The sequence below is a fragment of the Lineus longissimus genome, chromosome 3 (genome assembly GCF_910592395.1).
Source record: "Lineus longissimus chromosome 3, tnLinLong1.2, whole genome shotgun sequence".
NCBI lineage: Eukaryota > Metazoa > Nemertea > Pilidiophora > Heteronemertea > Lineidae > Lineus > Lineus longissimus.
Window position 1 is genome coordinate 7,360,355 of NC_088310.1, and position 26,076 is coordinate 7,386,430.

Here is a 26,076-nt window from a genome sequence, read left to right on the forward strand (position 1 = left end):
TCAAAGAGAGGATTGTCGCAGTCAATGGGATCCCCTGTTCAACAACGTAGAATAGCGTCATTGGGCATCGAATAGTTGAATGTAATAGACATAGATCTATAGGGAGGCCCAAAATTATTTTCCTTTGGACAATAGAATTCTATTACGTATCGATTGTGTGAGGGAAAATAATTCTAGGCCACCCTGTACATCGCTATACACTCAAGGTGTTAACATTCGGTGTCGATTCAGTTTTTGAACCCAGATATCCTTGCTCCTTTACAAAGATGCCCCCTTACCATTCCACACATGACACACTTGTAGAAACTGTCATCTCGACTGTCCTAAATACATTCTACTCTTTAGTAAGCATGTAATTAAGTCAAGAATCAAAACGGACCGAAATTCATTGTCAGAGGTCACCTGACCTGAGGGGTCCTGTGTACAAAGTTTCAAGTTCATAGCTCCAGCGGTTAAGAAACATGCCACTGTTTTTGAAACAGGATATAAACAATGATGACGATGACAAAGGACACAGCGGTGATGTATAGACAGTGAGCCAATGAGTACAAAATGACATAATAAGGATTTTCCAGTGGCCAAGTTTTAATTAATTCATCATAAGATTGGGACAATCACAAGAAAGTCAGATGGAAATATCACTCAAGAAACCTTTATGACAATGAGTCGTTCAATGAGAAATTTTGATTTCTGAGCCACATCAAGCACTTCGGTGTGGTTTCATTTGACAAGTGCTGGATCAACTGATTCAGAGATTTGGAGATTCATTAATATAAGGAAACAGCTGTGTATCATTTATGAAAGGAAAAAACTCTTTTGGAGATTGAGAGAAAATGAAATACTACAATAAATGGGATGCATTGTGGGACAGCGAGGTTCCATTTACAAATTGCAAACTTGTCTCATCGAGTGACATGGCGCTTAAGATAAATTCTACATCTCAAGTTCGATATTGATAAACGGATTAGCCGCTAATGCTGTTCTCAGAACCAGGGTTTCACATCACACCACATCCTCCATGGAGCCCAAAAAGCATTATTACATGCATAATTCATGACGCCTTTCTACAACAAGAAGGATTATACCGATCAAAGCATAAAAATATGCAATCTGACCTTGAATATATCGTTTTACCCTGTTTAGAGACATTATTTTTTGCATACTATTTTACTACAGTTGTAACAAAAGTGCCCACATAATATTTGCGACCTTGAGCAGAGCTATTCTGAGGGTTTAATCATGTATTAATGTGTCTACCTTTATGTCGATGAATTTCTAATCAACATAAAAGCGAGTGGGATGCTAAAATTATGGTTAGAGGGATAGGAAATTCATTTCAAAGTTTGCATCCAAAGAGAGATATGGAAGCTACATTCTATCTTCCAGAATCTTTTTTTGGAAGCGAAGTTTTTGTAGATTTTACAAAGAAAGAGTCCAACCCAAGTCATGAACAGAGAAAAGAAATAAAGACACCCTGGCTCCCCGGACATCACTGATGAGCCCAATTATAATCACCTTGCCTTATTTCTTTCCCGACCATTTTTTCTCGAATTCACCAAACACGTCACCAAGCAGAAGAAGCCGGCATGGGAAACGTCACCTGGTTTTGACATGAGCGTTTCAATAACTGATTGAAACATTGCACCAAAAGATCCGCCACGGCAAACTTTCGATAATTGGCATGGAAAAAACCATCTGAAGGGTCAATTTAGTCTTGTCAATAAAACATGCTACAGTGCCAAATATCAATACGTGCCGGGTAATTAAAACAGCGCAGAAGCTATTGGGTCTTTTTAGGTGCTTGTCTGGGCTCCAGGGGAATCAAGGAGTATCTTTCAGGTGCAGATCCATGGGTTTCTGGGAGGTGTCTTTACTCCTTGATATCTGTGCAGTAGTCACTTTAAACCCTGAACCCCCCAAAGCCAAGTGATCGACACTTATCTGACACTTGGTATCATTTTCTTGAGCCAGGATTCGACACCAGTTCATCAAGGACTTAAAATGAAGTCATCAGTAGTAACATCATTCTCTACAGATCTTTCACTAAATAATAAGTAATGATTTTTTAGAAATGATGACAGGATCGACACTTCATATTTTTCTGATTGACAGAGAGTCAACCGGTAGAAACAAAACTGTTCTCTCACCTCGGCCTAGTTACTTGTCACCTTAACCAATAACTTACACACAACCAAATCAATACCCAAACAGAACATCCCTGGAATCAGACTATTGGCGTCATCGAGCCATTTGTAAAATCGACTCCCAATTCGCCAATATTTCTTAATCTGATAATTTCACATGCCATTATCTAATGAATTGCTTTTCTTGGTCTGTGACTGTGGGTCGATGCTCTCTATTTGCTTTAGACCTCCTTGCGTGGTTTGTAATTTCGAAATGGATATCAACTGGTGTTTTTGTTTTTTATTGGATCACGAGACATTGATTTGTGATTTAGAGAGGTGAAGGTCAAATCTTGTTATGATTAAGTGCAAAGTATCTTTGGAACATGTCAAACACCACAAGCCTTTTGATGATGAGGAGACCTTGGAGAAGTGATCAAGTCTTGTTCCATTACACACACCACAGTGTATGGACTGATTACACTAAAATGGTTTTGTTCAAAACTGGCAGTTTGCTATTCTTACATTTAAAATTTCACTGCAACTGCAAATTGTCACGAAACGGTTTTCAGCTGCACTGGAATCAGTCCTTAAGTCCGTTGAAGAAACCACTTTTAATGTAAAATCTGTTCATGAACAAGGTGAAAACGTGACAGTTCAACTTTCATATCCTTGGATATGAATAGGCGATCTTTTCCTTGGTTTGAAAATGACAAAATTGAACCTTCTTTGGGGGAAAATACATAATGTTTAAACAGTGTTCCTTTCAATCAGCAATGCTCAATCCTTGTGTAGAGAACATTTGTTAAATGCCCCAGGCGAACCAGAATTTTCAAAAGGAATCGGGATTCAAAATATGATATTATTTTTAGAAAGAATTGCAACATGAAATGCAAGTGGAATTTTGACCCTGATTTGAACTTTTTGCTGATAGATAGAAACGCCCTTGAAAAAAAAATATATTCAGAAAAACCTGATCATTTTTAGATCTTGGTAAATGTCAAGGTTGAATATGTGTCTGTAGTATTATAGTATTTTATTCCCAGGGTTGTCTCTACTACTAGCGTAGAAAGGTCAAAGTTAGCATACACAATAACAGCTTATTTGGCAATTTCAATAATCTAGAGTCGCAGAATTCCAGCCTACATGTAGCTTCGCACCTCAAATTAGGCAAATTGAGAAAGTGTGTCAAATTCTTTCTGTAATTTGCCGGCACTTGGCACTGCAATTACAACTGTGTCTATGTTGAAGTAACTGGCATTTATTAAATATTCAGATGTTATAATGATGGAAGATTGCTCTGCTTTGTACGTTACTATAATGACCATGGCATTCCCAGGGTAGTCGAATGTTTGATGCAATCTACAATGCATTCTACAAGAAATAACACATTAACTTTCAGTCAAGTTGATATGAATCGAATTTCATTTCAAGCCATTTTGACACAATCCTCAATACACTTGACTCCAAATTTACACGCAAATGTCTGCTCAAGTCAAGATGAGTTTCCCTGAAGTTCCCTTGGTGTCGGTTTATCTGGCACAGCAAAACTTCTTGATAAAAACTAAATAAATTCCAAACCAACTTGAAACGAAAAGTACAAACCTATTTCAATCCCTTGGTGATGTTTCCATATTGAAAGTGACAAGTTTGCACATATTTAATGACTTGATTGATTTTTTGTTGTTCACCAATAATCATGCATCAAGGGTTATAGAGGACTGCGCAATAAACTCAAGGTTGCTCTTGATGCGTTTCCACCCGACCAAGACACAAATATACACTGCAACTTATGTATATAACATGTGTGGAATTAAGCTCTTCTTATAAGATAAGTAGACACGGCAAAGCAAAGAACCATTACATTTTATCTGAGAACCAGCCAGATTTTTTTCACCTCCATTTAACAAAATCACTCAAGAATATCCTCCAGACGTCCTTGAGCGATAAAAAAACTGAAGGTCAGTATTTTAGAGATTACCACATGTTATTCCCCGTGCTGAGCATTTTGCAAATTACGTCACAATGATCCATCAATATAACTCCTCAGATCTATCGGATTTATATTCCAAGGACACAGTCCGCTAGTAATCCATCAGAAACCATTTAACAGCGAGTTGTATCACCAGCATATGCATAATTCTCTTTCATCGGTGCAAGTATAATGCTTTCACTATTTTTTCTCTGCAACAACTGACGTATTTTCTTTGCTGAAATAATTTGACATTTTTTCAAATTCCTCATCAGTCACCTGTCCGATTGTGCAATTATGGTTTGTGTTTTTTTGTGAAAGAATCAGAATCGTTCACAAGATCACTATTCCTCAATGTGAAACAGTAACCACACATACCAATTATCTATTCTCTGAAATCTGTCAAAGCCCTTCTCATCTAAAGTATATCATCATCAAAAGGACCAAATATTAGCCGCATCAAATGGCCTCAAACACTCCATCTGAGGCTTTGAAATCTAAAGAAAAACACCCAGGACAATGAACTGATCTCATAACCAATATTTGTCTGATTCGTGACATCTCAGATTCAGTAGCAACCGATATATCTGACATCTATGCTCACGAGAATGCCATGACATAAAAGTTATCTTCAATGTCGTATATATTTCAGAGGTATAAATTTCTTATCACAAAGAACATACTATCAGACACCAAAACTTACCAAGTCGTTGGTTTCATAAAAGTTACTCTTATCTAGTTTTGCATTGGGTACATTGACATATGACCACAAATATGAAAATTGAAACTCGCAACCTGAACATGCATTCCGCGACTCCTTTTATCTTTGCTAGAGGTTTTCACAGATGACATTCCCTTGAAATTCGACCAGAGTCTGGGATCTTATTTTTGATCAAGGTTTTGTCATGCTGTAACACTGTAACATCAAACACTTTCAGAAAAGCAGTCTACAAGTGAAGCACGAGAAGAACAAATGAAAAGTTTAATAGCATAACACTTTAAGTGCCATATCCAATATAACCACATCATTGCCCATATGGTTACCGATATGTCCTCTAAATCTCAGGGCATTTGGTCCGACAGTAAAACTTTGATGATAAAAAGTTTTCATTTGACCTCCAAACTTTGAAGTCATTTTTCTCAAAATGGCTGAAACAGATACATCCCCCTTTTACAAAAAAATCTTCAAATTCAGTTCCGTTGGCATGACTGACTGGTTAACCGGAGAGTTGTCAAAACCAGAGTTGGTTAATGGTTTTGTCATATAGTGATTTTGGAATACAGCCAAGTATTTTATGGGATTTCTCTAGGTTTTAAAGAAAACTCCTCTCCAGGGATGAGATTCTCTTATCTTTTAGTGTGTGTAACCACCCACATATTAATAACAAACAACACACACGCTGTTTTTGTTTAGTGTTCTGAAGGCATCACTTTGACAACCACGCTGAAAAGGTCATGACATATACTAAAGTGCAAATATTGGTGTAGACTTATAATTAATACAAATTAAAGCCTTTGTTCTGATAGGAGTATTGAGTATCAATGCTTTGTTCTATAGTGTTTGTCACTTTAAATAGAAATATGCCTGCAGTAAGCGCCCACATTTACGTAGATTCTTATGGATATTTGTATTTTTGGCTACGTCATAGAATCCTGAAAGAAACAACATCAGTTGTTCATTAGAAATGACTTTCAGAAACTTTGCATATTCAATTTCACAGATCAGACATAACAAAACATTAAAGAACTGCCAAACAACTCCAAAAAGAAGGAAATTAAAAGGAGGCAAACATAACAAAGTCAGATTCCCTTTATTTCATACCACACTCCAAGCTCGACTACCCAATGAAAACAATAGCAACAGTTGCCGTGATATACGCATGCCTGTTTGCTTTCTTTCAATAACAGGCTATTTTCATTTCAGCCAAATAATCGAAGCGAAAGCCAAAAAGGAAATTAGTAGACGAGAGGTTGCAACGACAGCACATCAATATTGAATCAATCGCAAACACCGCGGGCAATGTTCAGAAATTAGTTCTGCATTTTTGGATAGTCATTTAATTGATTCGGCGAGTTTCTATGGGGGTTCATTTTAGCAGCATCCCACGGGGAATGGGGCCCTTTTCAAACCTGCTGCATCGATGGTGTTATTGTCCCCGTCCGCATCAATCCTGCAGCACGCTCCCCTGACTCGAGCTGGATGATTCAGGGAAAGGGCAACACAGGTCCCCTTTGACTGTGTTCGATGGCTTTTTGTTCATCGGACACCTGTGACACTTGTGCTGTTGATGAACCTCTGGGGGAGGAGTAGGGAGGAAATTTTCTGCTGCATCCCTTGGCAAAGATACATGACGCTTCGAGCATGAAATGCCAGGGATGTGGTGTCACTGGAAGGGGTTCTTTGTTCTTGTGTTTCTTGCATCTTTGGGCGACATCCATAGGGCTAGTAATTGGCAATTTCCCTTGGCAACATTTGCAGCGCTTCAGGCATTTAATGCAAGGAAGCTTTGAGTGCCAAGTTGCAGGGCACTAAAAGCAGGCAATCATTTAGTTACACCTTTGAGCATGACATCAGAAATGTCCTCCGAAATTAAGATCCCTTTTCAGACGAACACATGACTCTCTGGGTATACCCAGTGGAGACGGCAAGCTCATGTCTAAATTCTGTCACTCTGCACATAGATGGCAGGCAACAACATAGTCATTATATCACCTCTTAAATAGAACCAGCATTTATCTGAGTTACGGCACAAGCACCTCCGAGCTCTCCTCACCGCCGTCATTATTTCTGCAATCATTCAGAATAGACGAATACATCAAAGCGGTAATGACTACATCCATGACAGGATAATGGTCACCCAAACATCCCGAAAGCAATGAACCTAATGGTAGTGCACCGGCTGGCACTTCGAGAAGTCTGGTCCATTGTAAGCTGGCTTGAATCATCTGCACATCCGCATAGGGATCTACACACAAATGTACAGCAGATTAGAGGTGGAATCGACCACAACACCGCCCAAAGACAACAGGAGGAAGCGCATACATTTCTTTGCAAACATGCTCAGTTTCCTCATTTCAAATCACTGGGTAATTAACTGATCAATCTGTAGTACATTTTTGTGAATTAGCGCTTCTGCAACAAATGACCACCATATTTCTGATGTGAAATTTGAGAATTGAGATTTCTGGTTGAAAGCTTCAAATAAACCACTGATAATAAGGGTAATACAGAAATTAGGCTGACCACACGCCTTGTCCATGGCCTGGGGTGGCTTGAGTGAAGACTGGACTCCCTGCAGTGTGGAGAATATATTGCCCGCAGGCATGATGTGGGTACTCAAAAGCGACCATTTTGCCAGCGAACACTGCACCTGAGTCAGGGACTCGGGAGTAGGAGCATGGGGAGAAGTTGAATCGCTGAGGTGAGACTGGCGGCCAGGGTGGGCAAGAGCCCTAATGACCGAGTCACTTAATGGTAATTGGTCGCCTCAGGCTGCTGCAGTGGAGAGTGACCTGACTGGCCTCTCTGACAGACGTTGCTGCACTGACCATTTGCTGCTGATGCTCAAGGATGCTCAGGGCACCTGATGGGACAAATTTAGTTTGCTTCACGTTTGAACGACCCTCAGAATTTCTGTCAGATTGGTGTCTCTTACCTTCGTCTGTCACCGTTGCCATCAAGGCCAATTGGCTCCAATGACTACATCTGTTGACAACAAAATTGAGAGATATAACTGCTCAAAGTAACATGTCAAATACTGTGGTTCAATTGAGACATGATAGTGCTATGAATTACTCTCTGATAACATATATGGCCCAGGCTTGATCAAACTGACAAGTTATCATTTATAGACGGGTTCTCTTTCCTTTGTAACTCATCTGGAATGTTAGAAGACAAAAGAGCAGTTAATAATCTGCTGCTACTCTTATTTTAAATTGCAGACTATTCCCGTTACTATCATGTCAAGATACCTTCTTTCCTTTGTAATTATCAGGACAGGTCGAGTTGCAGGGGGCTATGCCAGTAAGCTCTCATCAAATGAAAGTTTGAACCCAAAGGCAATCAGATGTAATGAAACACCAATAGGTTTGGAAAAGGGCAGAAAGAGGGGAAGCAAAAATATGATCGCTGATTATTTACACCAATGAATGTATTGAGGTCTTTGAAAGGAAGATAAAGGACATGTTCGTTGACATAAAGTCCAATCGGCAACTTTAATGGAATCGCTGTTCCAACTTGATCGATTTCACAAGTCCTTGTTACTTCCATTCTTGTGAAATATAATAATGTCTTTTTCTCAAGAATCCTTAATGATTCTGATGAAAAACTAATTGACAAAACTCATCAATAAATGCCTGAAATATGATCCATGGGTCAATACAAGCTGAGGTGGTTGCCAGTCTTGGAGTAGAAACCAACAGGGGTGGTCTTTGTTCGCCAAAAGAGAACATCGGCAGGAAAACTTGCCTGAAGCGAGGATCGACAAGTAACGTTGAGGGTAAGATAAAGGATAGTGGTAAGTGCCTCAGGGGCCCTCAAAGTCACTTTGAAGCAATATGGTATTACTAATACGCCTCAGGGTTTGAGAAGCTCTCGCCTCTTGAACGATATGGTGTCAAACAGCTTCAGGAAAAAGATATTGTGAAGACCCTCGTGGTGAACTCTGCCGCAGGCTCCCTATAGGAAACGGGCGCCTCCAGATTGAGCCCAAGGATATGGTATTTCTAATAGAATAATGACCATTATAGTAGAGGACAATAGAATGAGACTGTTAGCTGGATTAGAGGCAATTAGCAAAGGTTAGGGCAATAGCGTTGCATGTTGAGATTGTAATGATGCTAACAGATTGGTTTAAGTTGTTTGATGGGAAAATGAAGAAAAGATGTTGTGAGGTCATCTGTGTTACGGTACCCTTAGCTACTTCGCTACTGGTCATTATTATGTATACTGGTATCCTGCTTTCTACAGGATCCTTTGTGGCAAGGACGTTTTGCCATGCACTGGACATGCATTATAGTGCATTGCGTCATAGGGATGCACTGACACAACACTGACTGAAGTATTGGCACAGCATAGGGAAGTGAATAAAGCCCTGTCAACGCTGATGACTGCCAAAAATGATGTCTGACCAGAACCCTTATGTTATCTAAAGGGCCGCCAGTTCAAAAGGGGCCAATTAAGCTGCATGAAAAACGTGTTTTTTACCCCCCCCCCCCCCCCCGCCACTAAACACGACAATCAGAAGGAAACAAAATTAATTTTATTGTCATATCAAAGAAAGGAGCCAACAACCATCTGGTCATGAAGTTACCATTCAAGCATGATCAAGAGCAACTTCTCCCTTGATTGTCTTCCTTCCTTCAATAACGAAGGCAGGAATAACCAATTAAACCACACACTTTGTCACTTGAGAACACCCCTCATGGTGCGACGGAGAAAGGGACATATTCGAAGCTCATTGATATGCCTCCCTCGAGGGTCTATAGTGGTGATATCGTGGGGTGCCACACCTCTGATTGTTACAAACCAATCTTCTAGATGGGCAAACCGATTGAACCAACCCCTATTATTGAACCACATGTTGACATCAAATTGCCTTAATGATTTAGTTGATGTGCGGTGAATGGCGTAACCTTGGGTTAGAAGCGATTCTATTACCAATATCGCCCGCCGTATGGTGCTTAGGTTTCTCTGATGAAGTGGGAGGAATTCTATTTGCCTTGCCTTTCTTTATTCTTTGCTCGTAAGAAACCCAACAGCTCTTTGCTTACCATGTGTAATCAATGCTACACCAGTTGACAGAGGTGGTGACTTTCTGGATTTTCTTCCGAGAATAAAATTAGTTGGTGATGGCTTTTGAGATTTCTTTCCATTCAAAAATCGCACCTTTTAAGAAAGTTAGGAAAGAATGATTATGTTAAGTCCAAGATTCTGACACTTGTTTTGCAAACTGCCCTGCAAGAGGAAATTCACGCTGTCCATCATAGAATCAAGCAAGTAGTATCTTTGCTTAGCTTTAGGTGCCAATAATGAGATATAACTTCCAGTTGCCATGTCCTATTCCTCAAAAATCATTCCAAAGTAAATGATACACCAGATCAAGTATAGATTACCAGATTGATATCATAACAAGTTTATAAGATTCGTTTCCTGCAAGAATGCAATTGTTTTTCTTTCTTCACCTGGAGTTGTTTTAAGTATACAACCTTGGATCCAAATACTTCAGCATGTTTAGGTCAACAAGATAGGTTTTCCTCAGCTATGGAGCCTTGGATATCCAGGGTAAGCTATCAGTCTAGACGGCTCATCAGCAACTTACATACATCCTCTTCAAGTTTCAAAGTTTCTAAGAAAGGAATGCCATCTTATCTTTGATCAATGGCAACACAAATTCCAAGAGATATTTGCTAAAGGTTGAAACTGACCCAGTGTTTTCTTGGCTTTTAACATGCCAAACATTAACAGTTTTGACATGATAACACCCAGAGAACAATATTGGTAACTACATGTAAGGGTCTAGGTTTTAAGAATCTCTGGATTTTAAGGCAACATCAGTCTGCCCACACCAATGAAAATTGTGTGAAATTGCCTACAAATGTTATAATTATATCCTCCCCGTTTTCCAAATCACAGCCTTGGTCCTCACTAGGTAGGGCTGTGCTCCCCTTTACCAAATTTCTTGATCCCCACTGTATGGTTTCTTTTTATTCTTTGGGATATCTGTGAGAAAAGCCCAGGAAAATAAACTGCAATGGTCGCTGGCAAGACTATTCTCACTCTGAGCCTCAGATCATTTGACTAGATACTTACCAATGGGCAAAGAGGGACCATGCAATGGACAATGGTGTGTGTGGATGGAAAATCCAGGATACAGAGAAGTCTGGCCAAGCAAGATATGGGAGGCAGAATTCAAGATTGACAGATTAGGAAGCTATGTCGACTGGTCAACTAAAAGTAATTCAAATCAACTTCCCGAATAAGACTTCAACCCCTTCACAAAACAATGTCTATATTACGAGCACACTTTACAAGCATCCAAAAACAATGAAAGATCCAATGCTTCTTATTGCCAAATTACCTAATTAAAGTAAAGTAATCAAGCCGAAACGATCTGAGTTAATCTAGTTAAATCTAGTTAAAGGATGTGCATGCTTAATTAACACAAATGACCATGGCTACCCGCATGATAAATCATCGAGATTTTCAAGTTCAGGTTTCGTTCAGCCATATAGGAAAGGCAAAGCAATCAAAGAGAGTGAAAACCTGTTCAAGTTATCTGTGCAGTGAGTGCATAATTTCGTTTTTCATATCTTGACTCCTCAGAGGATTATCGTACTTAAATACTAATGGTCTCAATTTAGCAATAATTTGCAAAGATTTGTTTTGCATAAAGGACAATTTGAAGCATACACGTTAAACTCTTCACCTACCCAGACAGACTCGTCAAGACAAAGGGCTAAATGAGATAATAGGGGTATTCAGAGCTTTTATCAATGGTGACACCCTTTATCAGATTTCTTAAGCCCCTTTGAGGCATAACTTAGGCATCATCTAGACAAAAGAAAGATGAACTGTTAGAATGAAAACCCTGGCAAAACTCATCTCCAATATCAGAGAAATGTCTTTTTGTCATCAAAGTTTCCAACAACATCTACACAGCTTCACAAATTCGACAAGTGAGAATTTTCTTACAGGGGATGTCTTTTTTTAATCATTTCCCTAAATCCTGAATCCACATACGGATTAAGAAGGTCTCCCTTCCACAGTACAGTCTCACAAGCATTTTTCGTTTTCTTTTTTTCCCAATGTCCTGACGACATAACATGATTTCGAAGGTCTTACTTCTATGGTATGAGCTTACAAGCAATTAATTCCAAGGAAATGTCTTACTTACCATCAAAAAACAATTATCAACTCATGCCTTAACGTCAAAAACATGGAATAATGTGTTTTTTCATTCACAATATGATAACACAAGGAACACTTTTTATCACTCACTGATCTACTTACACAGCAAGGTCGCACAATAATTATCTCAAGGTAACACTCTTTTTTATTCTGATGGCGTCATAACATGGATTAAGAGGATCTCAATTCCACAATATGATGTTACAAGCATTTTGCTTCTAAGGTAACATATTTTTCTCACTAAGTGCTGTCAGGTAACTTAGTTTTCAGCATCCAGGGTTGCGTGACCTATCAGTCAATACATGCACCTTATCAATATCGACTATTGCTTGCAGTCCTTGCATCATTGACTGATGCAGTTCACGTAAATTACTAGCAAAAATCCATATGTGAGTACCTTGATTGTTATGTTAACTGCATAAGGAAATAAAGAAGGTATTTTAAGACATGCTCCAAATCCATCAGGATGATATTTTGAAGGTCAGTTGTGAGCAATTGGGTACCATTTACAACATATTTTTGAAACTGCGCACGTACAGATTACCCAGGCTCTTTAAAGGCCAGCGCCGTTTGTTAAAAATTTGAAATTTGAAATTGTATTTGAAATTTTCCAATTGCATAAATACTGACTGAATATAAATTTCAGCATTGCTGTTGTGTCGACAGAAATACAAATACTATACAAATACCAATTTTCACAAAATTCATACGCAAAATAACTGAACTACAGAATTATTATCAAACCCCACATGAAACACTTATAAATTCCTTTTGAACGTAAAAATTTATTATATTTCTCATCACAGACAATCAGTGAATAAAGACACCAAACTGTTGATTTAGAAATATTTAGAGACATAAAATATTTGCAAACATATTATTTTGCAGTTTTGTAAAATTGCAACATTGGCAAACTTTTAATTTAGTGTTTTGACAACCCTGTACTAGTAACTTCAAAAGTTGTTTTTCCTGCGGCCAGATCTGCATTGATAAGTACACTTGAAAATAAAAGGCACGCAAACATTTACAGCAATAGCAGAAAATAGCTTCAAAAAATATTTACTACGCAGTCAAATTGTTGTTAGGCAACCTTTGGAATTTCACCCAAAGATTACATTTATCGATTTATCGTAATGTTACGTTTTGTTGATTGAGCCCCCGGCTGATTAAAGGTAAAATGTGATATTTCTGGCAGTGACTACGCACGATAGTAACAAGATCCGCAACATAGTGTTATGACGCTACTATCTATCTATTTTTCATCAGTTCTAGCAGACATTAAAGGAAGATCAACACAACAATCTCAGGGGCTCTGTCCCAGGGTCGTTTGGAAGGGTTGGCATCCCTTTAGCAGACCCGAGTATCCGGACACTAATTATAACCAAAATATCAAAATAATCGATATGACATATCCTTGGCATGGTTTATAACCCCGGGGAGGGTTATTTGGTACAAAGGGGTGCCTCCATCGGAAATGCACACTCATGATTGACGGCATATTATAACATGTCATCAGAGAACAACAACAAAGAGATATCAAAGTTCAAATTCCTTTATCTTTCTCAGAAATCTATTTTGTTTTTTGCATGTGAAAAATCAAACGATATATGTCGTAATCGAGGTATTTACATTGTATTTCAATATTTTCATTTTGAAAAATTACATTTGGTTTTTCTACACGACTCGGCAGATAGAACTTATCAGGTGAATAGACCAATTTTTCTTGTAGGACCTACGCCAATGTTGTGATGTTTCCTCTCTCACCTCCAAGTGATACATTTTCAATTAAGTAGTATAACGCAAGATAAAACAGCCATAAATTCGATATCCCTTTTTGCAGCAACAAAACGTTTCTCACCCAAATCAAAGATGCATAAGAGTAGTACGTCCTGCTGTTCTGCTGATCACTTGAAACTGATGCTAGCAAAAGGTGCAACCTGGGCAAAGAGGCGATAAGCAGTTAGGAAAGAAGATACCAGTGCCCCAGGAATTCTAGGAAACTATTGACTATAACAGCCATAGTATTTTGAGCCCGACTTTTTCTCGTCCATCTATAATGATACATATCATAATGACCTCGGCTCTTTGCCAAGTACATAGTACGATTATTGCAAAATTAATGAGTCACCTAAATGGGAAATGCTCTAACAGGAAATGTTAAAGTTCCTGAACGCATTCCAACAGCAGTGCTTGTCTGGACAGCGGTAATGAGACAATGATTACACATGTAGCAGCGTTCATTAAATAGTGATTAGTGATAAACGTTCAAATCGATGATTACTACTTAAGCATGCAGAATAAAAACATGGTGTTATTGATGCAAACATTGACATGTTTTGCATGTATGTGTGTTTAGCATGTTTGGAGCAATCAAAATGAGACGACATTGGAATATTCTGCAGCCTAGCAGCATGAAGCAGCTAACTCAAATAGCTAGTGACCTTGACCTTGGCCAGTGCCAACAAGAAGAATAGCCTATGCAATACCTTGGTTTCTTTGGAGGGGCATCTCTTGGTCACTACATCATTTCCTCTCAATCATTGTCATCACATCTCCAAAGTTCCTCAGGGGCATCTAATCCACAGACCCTGGCAGTGTGCTGTTATGATGCAAGACCATCTATTTGTATTCAGCGCATTCACTCGGCCTTCCACTAGCTTAGCATGACCTTCATTAACACATTTATCGCTTCCTCCTTCATTTACTGCTTCCTTGCAGACAGTCCATGTTTGCTTGATCAGATTACCAAAATATGCATAGAGCAGTGCCAGTGGCCTTGAGAAACGAACTACCCAGTCATCAGCGGAAACTTCAAATCAAAAGGCAATTTTTGGTAGAGCGACATGATCAAAGAATGACCTTGTTCGATGCTTGATTGCAGAAAGCATTATAGGATTCCTTGATTATGCACATAATACTTCAACGACCTTGTGCAGGAAAAAACGTGAATCAGCCCGCCTCAAATAACTTTTTTCTGCATTCAGAACATGCTAGTCGCCTAAATTAGCATCCAGTGCGCAATCCTATGTTAATTGGGAAAGATGCCGAGTTAATTGCCCGGAATTACTTCCATCGGTTTCGAACAGAATGCACTCGTTCGATTGGCTGAGACCCTTCGCAACCCTGGATGCGTATTTATGCATCGTAATGATCGCGGAAAAGTGATCTCGCCGTCAACATAATTACAGATTACCGCTATATGGATTTCCCTTATCATTGGTAATGAATAAGGAAATGATGTCATTTGCTTGGTGAAAGACAGAGTGGACCCTGGATAAACGCCTCGGATGGTGATATTTATAGACCACCTCGTTGATTACTCGATACCAATTCTTGAGTTTGCAATCCAACAAACCAAGGCTGCCAAAGTCAACAAGAAATTGCATCTTGTTTAACTGATCAATTTTGATGCGATAAGATCTCAAGAGTATGGCACGGTTCTTCTCTTTGGTGATACGAAGAGAAATGATATAAGCTAGAAAAGTTATCGAGCATAACCTAGCTGGTCAATGTCACAAAGTCAATGGGTGAGCCGATGACAAAATGTCAATCTCTACTTTACCACTGTTTATGATAAACAACAGGGTCAGGATAGGTTATAACCTTTGCTACCCCAACAGGGAGCTCATCACAAAACACAGAAACAAGCTCCCAATATCTGCACGTGCAATAACGCACAACTTTAAACGAAATGAGATTTGCCTCAAAAAGAAAGCCTGGCATCATCCAGGGTAATTCGTCTTCATGCTCAGATGTGCCAGATGAGGCTTACAGGATTGGAACTAATCCCAAAGGAATCTCAACCACGGAAAAGTGAAACTGTGAGCCTTTTTTGTCATTTCATCTTGCTTGCAATTTGCCAAGCACTGGTATCTGACTGCATTTGTATCACTGAAAAGCAACATGTAGCAAATTCAAGGCATTAAATTCTCCTTATGCCTAATTAGTTCTTCATTTCTTTTGCAGCAGCTGGGCAGAAACATTAGGAAAAGATAAAATATCTTTACAGAGGGAACATCCTGAAGGTGGCAAAATGAATTATAACAATCATAGCCCAGGGGGTTGATAGAGATGGACCTAAGTGTCAAATACCAAGAAGAAGACAACTATAGCATTTTCGAAAAATTCGTTTTTCATCAAACATGTCAAAACGTGGAAAGGGATACAAAGAACATATGGGAGTACACATGGAGAAGAATTGGCATGCGAGGATTCTGTTCTGAATAACAACGTTTGAGTAACATGCAGAATTATAAGAAAACATGCATTTCAAGCCGTGAAATCTTTACAATTGTATCCGCTGAAACTGAAACTATAAAGGAAACATGCGGAGAGAGTTCAGGACACATCCACCTCTTGATTTCTGCCAAGAGAGCCATTTTGACCATCACCAGAGTCAGCCCAACAGACCAGGAGTTTACTCAAAGGCCAAGTTCTTTGGTTTCAGTTTTGGTGACCTTTCCATAATTGCTATGCAGAAATTTACATTTATATCCTTAAACTCAAATTCAAGTCAGTCGCTCGATGTTGGCGATTACGACATCAGTATCCAACGAGTCACCGCCCATCAATCTTCGTGGATGTAAAAGGAGTCGAGAAGCTACCCGATTCTAATCCTAAATCTGCCACAATCTGATTTATAGCGTGAAAGAACATTCAAAACTACCTGGTGCGTATTCGAAATTAGAAATGCACCGTTAGGTTTTAACGGTACGACCAATTTCGTCATCACCAGCAACAGCAGCCTGAATACTGAATACAAATTGAAATTCTGTGATGAATTGTCCTTTTACATAAACACAGATAACATATTAGTCCAAATAGATGGCTGTATATTTCCCATTTTCAAGGTCAGGCTGATAAATCAGTTTAGGATGGCTAAAGTACATTATTGGCATTAACGGCCAACCTGCCGATAACAGATATTAACGAAGAAATTTGTCATCGCCAAGTAAACGAGATAAACGAACACCCACCGCACTAATCTGAATAATTTAAAATATAATACACTCTGAATCAACAAGAAGGCTTCCATCTGTACTTTAGAGTAACTGCATGGACCATCAGTGAAGCATCATTAAGTAGTATAAAGGTAAACCTATGCCTATTTTCTAAGAATCATGAACGTTAACATCAAACCAACTTTGTATTAATGACGGTGCCCCAAGAACAGCCTAATCTGTAACACTGCACCAAGATTTCTTCCCAGATAAAAAGCAGACAGCCATGTTCTATCTGGCACGTTATCCTTTAATTCTTTGATGCAACGCACGGCCCGTCTATGTTACCATTTCCAGTTTAAGAGAGCGGCAAGTTTAACTAATGATGCCATCAATCAGGCTCCGTAGACCTTGATCTTCGCACATCAAACCTTTGTTTACTTTTTCTGAGAGGTTATGGCTTGCGGACATGAGGTTATGGTTGTATTTTCATGTGCTTTCTTTATTTCTCGGCTTCGATCAAAGACTTATCAAAAATCGGATGGATAATTGAGCAGGATCCTGTAACGTGAGACTCTGAACTCGGGTGAAATATTTTTCAGACTTGGGCATCAGATGTTAGCCCACAGGATTATTGAGAGAAAGAAATTAACCCTTGCTGGTGTGGAGTGACAGACAGCTAGAGCATTTGAGAAACCAAATGGCATGATACTGTAGTTGAATAAGCCTGATCATGGAAATGTAATGGATGTGCAAGAAAGTGTCACTAACTTTCAAGGAATGAACATGTGATTCTGTAATAAGCTCAACCAACCACCAGTCATCTTTGTATGACTTACTTCACTTAAACACAAAGCACGAAATTCTGCAAAATTCTCTCCTGTGGCCTTCACATTGCCATCAACTTGCAATCCATATCATGCATAAAAACCACATTTCCAGATGTCCGGCTAAAAAAACCATAGCTATTCACATGCAGTGTATAAGGCATCCATTTGCCGCGAAATGCAGAAAATTTGGTCTTAATGACAACGCATTGATTATCTCAGCAGAAATCGATGTAATTGCAAGAAATTGTGTCACAGTATTTCTTATGCTCTAATACTGCATCACTTTGGCTGCTACAGGTGGGATCTGGGGGTTTGTAACACTGAGAAGGCAATTCTAGGCGAGAGACACCTGTGACTTAATGAGAACTTTTCTTCAAGCATGTGGTGAGTGGTTTGGCAATAAAGGGCGTGGAAAAGAACTTCTTCTAGAGAGTGCTACTATAGCTGCTCATTCATTATTCATTCTCAAACGTTGCTCTCCAGCGATTACATGGGCTTGCAAAGCGAAATCTCAATGCACTGAAGGCAGATCTCCTTTCGACAAAACTGGATACAAAGTGCATTTTACAGTTGTCATCAATACACAACAGAAACAAGGTGGGCAACTTCACTGTTGTGCTGGAGACTAGCCATCAACCATCAACAAGTGTAATAGTTTTGTTTGGTCTCATAAATGGAATAAATTTGGCTTTTTTCATTTATTCACTCAAACTAATACATCCCCAATATAAATGCTGAAACTGAAAATACCAGACTGAAAATGTCATCGTGCAAAGATATCAACCATCAAGGTCTAGGTAAGAATTCAAACAGGAGGTAAAAGACATTAGGACAGACTCCACAACACGGCATTATTCGAGTATTCAGACTTACCCAGCCTAAGGTTTTGACCCCCTAAAGTGGTACTAGTGTAAGAAGAAAGAGGGAGTTCAGAAATAATATCAAAGAATTTTTAAACTTAATGTCTATTTTGATCATTTTGCAATAGTTTGACATGCATGATGAGGCAAGCTGTAATAGAAGTTCAGTAGAGCTGCCCCCATTAAAAACAATGAGAAAGTCATGTATTGACTCCCGCAAGCAACAGAGAAAGTCATGTATAATCTACCGTAGGAAACTGAGAAAGTCATGTATTGTGCACGGCACGAAAGTGATAAAGTCATGTATTGTTCACCGCAAGAAACCGAGAAAGTCATGTATTGTGTATGGTATGAAAGTGATAAAGTCATGTATTGTTCACCGCAAGAAACCGAGAAAGTCATGTATTGTGTATGGTATGAAAGGGATAAAGTCATGTGTTGTTCACCACAAGAAACCGAGAAAGTCATGTATTGTCCACCACAAGAATACTTGTGGTAACCCTCAATGTGGAAAGTCAGAATAAACGTAATGTCTGCTCGAAGGGTCATTCAGCCATTCATACTAAAACCCTAGTTTAAATCAACATTGACAATCTTTCAGCCACTTCATGGTATTTTCTCCATTCCCTAGGAAGGCGACACCAACATCTTGACAGCCAGATTGCAAACTCGTAACAGCGTCAAATCTAAATATACATCAAGTGTGAAGGCATGTCAATTACGTCAATCAATTATGTATAGATACGTTTTTGATTTTTCCATTCGCTCCTCTGGGATTTTTTAGTAAACACTGATTTGCCGCTATTAAACGTAATGTCAGACTCGAACATGACATATCACAAAGGAGAAAGTTTGCTTGGGGACTTCTCACAGTTATTTAATGCATTATCTGATTAATAGGTAGCGCTGGGCAAATATGATTTGTTCACGTCGATACATCCCATGGGCGCTTTTGCGTAGATGCTTTCCCTTCATGGTCGATTTGTAAGGCAGATTGGCTGCGTCTTTTCCCAGAAGCAATCAATTCACAGGTTTTATTTGACTCAGAATCGGAGGCCTGGGGAAAATGGTCAAAGACGGACAAGAATACTGAAAAGAACTGTAATACGATGGCAGCAGGGGACAGAATTGCACAATTTCATGCCATGTCAGATGTTCAGACTGAAAACCAGGGCGGCATGCAAGTGTGTGTTTCAGCCATGGTTGACCCAAAATGCAGTTGGTTATGGGTTGACGATAATACCGCCATTCTTGCAAATCTTGAAATCTTAAAGCAATCTGAACTTCTTCAAAATGAAGTGAATGCCCATCTAAAACCAAGGGGCTATTCTCTGGAAAACTAAGAACAGACTGCCACCCTTGAAATTGGCATTCACTTGTTATGAAGGAGTTCTGGTTGCTTTAGGATTTCAAGTTCAGGCCAAAATAGTCGTACCTATATGGTCAACCCTTAATTTAAAGCTTAATCAGCTAAAATATTTCACTTGGAATTATAATAGAAACTATCTGATGGCAAAGGGCTTTCTCACATAAAACAGTGTTCAAGCTAAGCTGTTTTACAGCAAGTACTTTTGACAGAATCCTCACAGCACAACAGTTTACCCATGATATCATGAGACAAATTTTCCTGTATTCAACAAAAGCAATGCAGCATGGCCAAATCCTGCCTTATACAGGAAAACATGTTTTTACAAGAGATTGAGTTTCAGGACGAACAGAAATTTTGATCGCAGATGAAATATAAAGGTGGCATTCATCATCTGACCTACTTAAGAAATTGCTGCTCACTTTTTGGTTCTTGATTGAATTGTCACAAGAACCATCTTTGAGGCGACTCATCAGTGTGACACAAAGTGTGGCGGCCAGTTAACTGCCTGATATAAATGGCTGGGGGAAAACGCATTCTTTGAGTCATCACAGAACCAGTCCCCAAATCTCCAATGTGTCCTTTTCATGCTCGATGAACTGGCTTGTCACACAAGAGTGGACACTGTTGAGGTCGGGGCAATATCCATTTCATGCGGTCCAGCTTCCAATATTTGGTTTTCACAGTGACTTGCCCGGTGATTGGATTATGAGGACAGGAGATTTAGAAATGGGAAAATAAATGGACAAACCGTCCATGCGGATAACAAGTCTCCTCATGAATGTAAGACATTTTCATATGCTCCTAATTTCTTTAGGAGATTTTTACACATCCCTTCACAAGTTGGAATCATTTTTTAAGAAACATCTTTCTAACAAATTAGCATGAAATGGGATTACAAACTGGTGATCAGTTACACAAATAGATGCAATATCTCATGAAATGATGAGAGAAACAGAGTAATGTTTTATGCAAACATCTTTTATGATACATCCTTTATGATACCAGCACTTTTTGTCAACCTCAATGCCAAAATAATTGCACTTGACATTTTCCACAGGAAGATTTAATGTGAGATTTGACAAAAGTAGAGATATTCGTCATTTTTGCTTGATTGTAAATGAAGTTTTTAAGCAAACACTTTTTTCTTCATCAGAGACAGTTTTGGGACATCCTGTAGGTTATCGGCGCTTCACCAATGAAAACCTTTACTCACCAGTCTGCTGCTTTCAGTAGGTGAATACGATAGGTGGAATTCGTCACTAATCCGTCGCAGCTCCCGCGCAAACTGTCCCACTTCCTGTCGCAGAAGCGGCTGCACGGCCGACTCGGACCGCGTTCGGTCGCGGCGGAACTGGATGAGATCTGGCAGAGGTTCGTGACTAATTCGGACCTCATCGCTGTCAGAGTAGCACCGTAATCTCTCTACAGCCGTCCCTGGAAAGAGTCAGAAAGCATCTTATAAATCAAGTGCACCAACAAAGGATTCGTAATGACTCTTTCATCGCTGTTTTCTGCTGAATCATCAAATTTGCTGCGGATGAGAAAACGTGGTGGTGAAACAAAACAGATAAACAGTAATGCAATTCAGGATGATAACCGGGTGGAATGACCTGTAATAACGAAAAAAATCATCCATTTCCAAGTCGCTAGTAATCAATATCTCCCTGAGCTGACATCCAAGAGTGTGTTTCAGGTCCTGTAACTTCCTTCATGCTGGGGAGGGGGGAGCTTTTGTTCAAAACAAGAGCGGTAATGAAATAAATAGCTGATTATTTAACAACATCTTGAAGAGTGAATCGAGTCATAAAATTCTAAATAACTGTCTCTAAAATTATAGGAGAATGGTATAATTTCTGTACTCGATGATGCAACACAGAATAGCAAAGCAACAAATAAAGTACATCTGGATTAATTCCTATAACCTCTGTCATGTTGATGAAAATTTATGCCCCTGCATCAGCAACTGGTGTCCAGTCATGCACAAAGATAACAGCCTTACCATCAATTGTAAGATTGGTAGCCATTAGCAAGCTTTATTCGCCAGCAGGATTTACGACATCACTATTTATTGCACGTGACTGAATTTTGTTGGGAGCGCTACTGCCCCACTGCCCTGGTACTGCTCTGGAACTGCCCAGGTAGGTACCACTGCCGTGGTAGATTCTACTGCTCCCTCCGTAGGTATTCAGAAAGTTGGCAGCATACTCCCTGAAGAAGACGACGGGCCACCGTGATGCAGTTCTTGAAACATAATGAAATTACCACCAGCAATTTTCGACACAAACTCTGCACACCACCCAAGATGTAACCGACGAAAACAACAGTAAGGTGAATCAGATTCAAAGTCCCTGTTTCAACAACTCTGAACACATATTTCTAAAAGCTTCCTTTAAACATGTCCTTCTCAAATTCTCCAACCCATAAATTTTCAACATCAACATTGAAAACATAATGATTTATTCAAAGTTGAAGGTTTAGAACTGACAACATTGAAATGAAATGCACCTTCAGGGATGCTGAAGTCCCAGCTTGCCGGCTGCTGTGCCATGATAAGGCAGGAAGCAGTGACAGCAAGAGGAACCCATGTTAGAACAGTGCTGGTTCGATAAAGAATGGTTTATGCGCTGACAAACATCAGATTTGTATCAAGAGGATTTCGCATGGCCAGTGCTTTAGCCTACCATTTACATTTTCACCACCCGAAAAAAAGGAACCTTCTCATTTCCTGTTTAAAAGTTTGGCCCAGATCAGTTAGCGAGATGGGGCCCGCAATAGGGTTCCATTCCGAAACTCATGTATGACTTGATGATGCATCAATTACTCTTATACCGACTGCGGCACTGTGATATTGCTCGTACGAAATTCACTTTGAAGGTCTGATTCAAACTATTCAATTGATTTTAGAGAGAAAGTAGAGGCCATATGTGACTCGCTCTACCAAAACTAGGCGCTTGTCGCATCTGAACTGGACAGGTTGATACGACTTGTTGTTCATTTCCCTATTGTAGACCTTTTGTGAAATCTATTACAAACTGATTTGGTCACATTTCACAAAAGGTCTACAATAGGGAAATGAACAACAAGTCCGTATCAACCTGTCAAGTTCAGATGCGACAAGCGCCTAGTTCACATATTGGTCAAAGACTCTGAGGCTCTGTGGTGGAACTACCGAAAGCGGACCGACTGTCTACTGTGCATCTCAAAATTTTCGAACACAGAAGAAGAAGAAGGTCCAAGAGTCATCAGAGATCTAACAGGACAACTGCGATAGTTCTGACATGTCTATTCAACATGATTTCTCTAACAAACCACTGATTGCATTGGGATATGTATGACACCAAACTGCTCCAAGCAAATTGACAGGCTTGTTACTTTTTTGTTTGTTTTCGTCTTGTGTGCGAGTGGCTCTCTTGTTTCACCCCAGGAGACATGGACATCGATTTTTAAATCCATCGCTTCCGGAGATAAGGTTTATTGTTTGGTTGGACAGAAGCCATTCCATGATGTCCATGAAGGCTGCAAAACCAACTCAACAAAATTTCTGTAATTCGTAAACAAGTCTTCATCTGAAGTTGTCATGATATAGAATTCAATAGCTCCAGGAAATTTTTCGGACAAGTTGTTCTACCTTGGGGCTTCAAGTCTTCAGCAAACAAAGCAATCTCAATCAGATCAAATTTCACACAAAGAACGAGCCCTGCATGACGTCTTTATGCCATCGATGATCATCAACAATGCACTGCCATTATCTTCTCAATATCATGAATGATACATGACCGCATTAGGAAATACACTTCTCTTGTTGCTCGGTGGTGCTCTGAAAAAGCTCTTAGTGTTGGCCGCAAAAAAACTGACGATGATTTTTTCAATGTTTGCTAAACTGTCATTTGATGATCAGCACAATGGTCAAATAAAAGGCTGATTCTTGTCTTGCTGTATCTGGGTCATCATAGCAACTCTAACTGTTGCTTTACTCATGTGCAAAAAGAGGAACGATTTGAAGACGAGTGTTGTATCTTTATCTTTGAACGACACATCAAAGGGCGATTTTGAACTGTAAGAGACTTTGCAAGCTTTTCATAAAACTGTTGAACACACCAGTTGGTGCAGCATCAACCCTGATCATTGTGTTGCCTTTAGTTCATGCAAATAAAACGTTTCTGAGTTAGAAAATTACCCATATACTTTTTAAGTTAGTCTTCTTAAATCATAACGTTATCGTAGGATCTCCCTTCTCCAAATGACAGATTGAATTTGAACTCATGACTACCAAGTTGTGAGTCAGATCCTGAACTCAAAACCTGACACTCACTGTCGGGACAAGGACAATTTGTTATCATCTGTTCCAAGTACCAGGGCCAAGTTATTGAAACAGTGCTAAGCCAACACTCTCTTCAAGCTGGTGCCAATGCTGGTCACACTCATCATCAAGACTACCAAGGGCTGTCACTACTGAGAATACCGAAAAAAACATGATAAGTCTTCACACAAGTCCCTTGTACTTGGCTCAACTAAAATCATTAAACGATTACTCCCAGTCCACACAATCTCCCTTCGATTTCATCCACATCCACAGCGCTGCAGGAAATTACTGGTGCACCGAGCACGAAGGGTGGGGATCACATCGAGGTTCCTGGTTAGCATCGTACAGAGATTCCGTAATCCCTGCACTCAAAATGCCTCGATGTCATGATTTATTGCCAAGGTCATCGAAAACGGCGGCCTGGGCATCGCTCGGTCTCTCTGAATAATGATTGGACAGTGCAATCAAAGATTGGACATGATAGTGGTGTTTATATGCTATGTTTTACTGGCATTATGTTATGGGGAAGATTGTGCAAACGCAAAATATCAGCAGTTTGCATTGGCATAAATCATGTTGTCTTATTGCTGTTTGCTGATTGTGGAGCATGTAAGCTCCTTTTTATGCCAGGCATATATCTCGACTGGACTTAACAACCGAAAATCTGTATCCATGGTGCGTTTTTCAGGCAAGTTTGGTTTTATTTGTTTATTTACTTGTATCATTGAATTTGCACAGAGCTCAGCTTCAACACTTGTTTAGACCAAACATGCTAAAGAGAACCAATCGGGAGAATGAATCCCTTATTTCCAGTTTATGATCGCAGTAGATATCAATAGTTTAGATAGAGATGACCACATTCACAAGTCACTATTTCATGCGACAGGAGAAGTGTTACGTAAGCTGACCTAGATCCCAGCTCACATGATAGCCACTCAAGTTCATCACAATTAAATTTTGTCCAAAATTCCCTTTTTTATGGCCAAGTGTTTCTTGATTAAACTGTTCGAAGGTGCAGTTGAACATTGCCCATTGAATATTGAAGAGAAAACGGATATAAGGAAGCGCAAGACAAGCTGAACACGAGGATAGACACTTCAGCAGATTTCCGACATTTAATTTGAACTTCGCTCATGTTTTATCATGATAAGAGTATCTTGAGTCCTCCAATTGAAAAAGTGACAGTCTGGGTCAAGTGCCGGTAGCTTCCTGATGAGTAAATAATAACATTTGTGATTTATTTGTGTTTTGTATGTTTCCGTTATGCCATCCGGAAGTTGCATCAACAAATTAAGACTTTAATTGGACAAAGGAATCAAACTCGTTCAAGTAGGTAATAACTATCTACTTTACTGCCCTACTTAGCAGTGCAGAAGAGATCACGTCAGCAGCAATATTTTTTCAGAACTTTTTTTCAGGAGTTCGTTTTATCCAGGGGCTCAGACATAAAACACAACTTTCACGTGAGAACAAGAAATTAAACTGATTCATCCAAACTTATAACCTTTCACATCACCAGATAGACTTGTCCATTTTCGCATCAGACCATAAGCAAAAGTGCATTACTGACTAACCTAGAGCATTGCCCAACCATGAATAAATTTTAATTTTTCACACAAGTTCTTTTCTCACGAGAACCTAAATTTGAAGTAAAATATCCCCATCTATTGTTTTTCTTTACTAAACGCCCCGCCTCAAAGCAAACACGGACACATCGCCGCACCGTGACTGAACCCCAGCAAGATTATGTGAACGGTTATCGCCAACCGG

General features: G+C 39.4%; 1 protein-coding gene across 2 annotated transcripts in view; it reads right to left on the reverse strand.

Annotated features, from left to right (window-relative positions):
• The window catches only part of LOC135485624 (uncharacterized), a 147,177-nt gene that overhangs the window by 22,190 nt on the left and 98,911 nt on the right, over positions 1-26,076 (reverse strand). For both annotated transcript variants that reach the window (XM_064767858.1, XM_064767857.1), the window contains exon 3: positions 21,217-21,437. In XM_064767858.1, the coding sequence (XP_064623928.1) occupies positions 21,217-21,437 (221 nt within the window). The remainder of the gene's footprint in view (positions 1-21,216; positions 21,438-26,076) is intronic.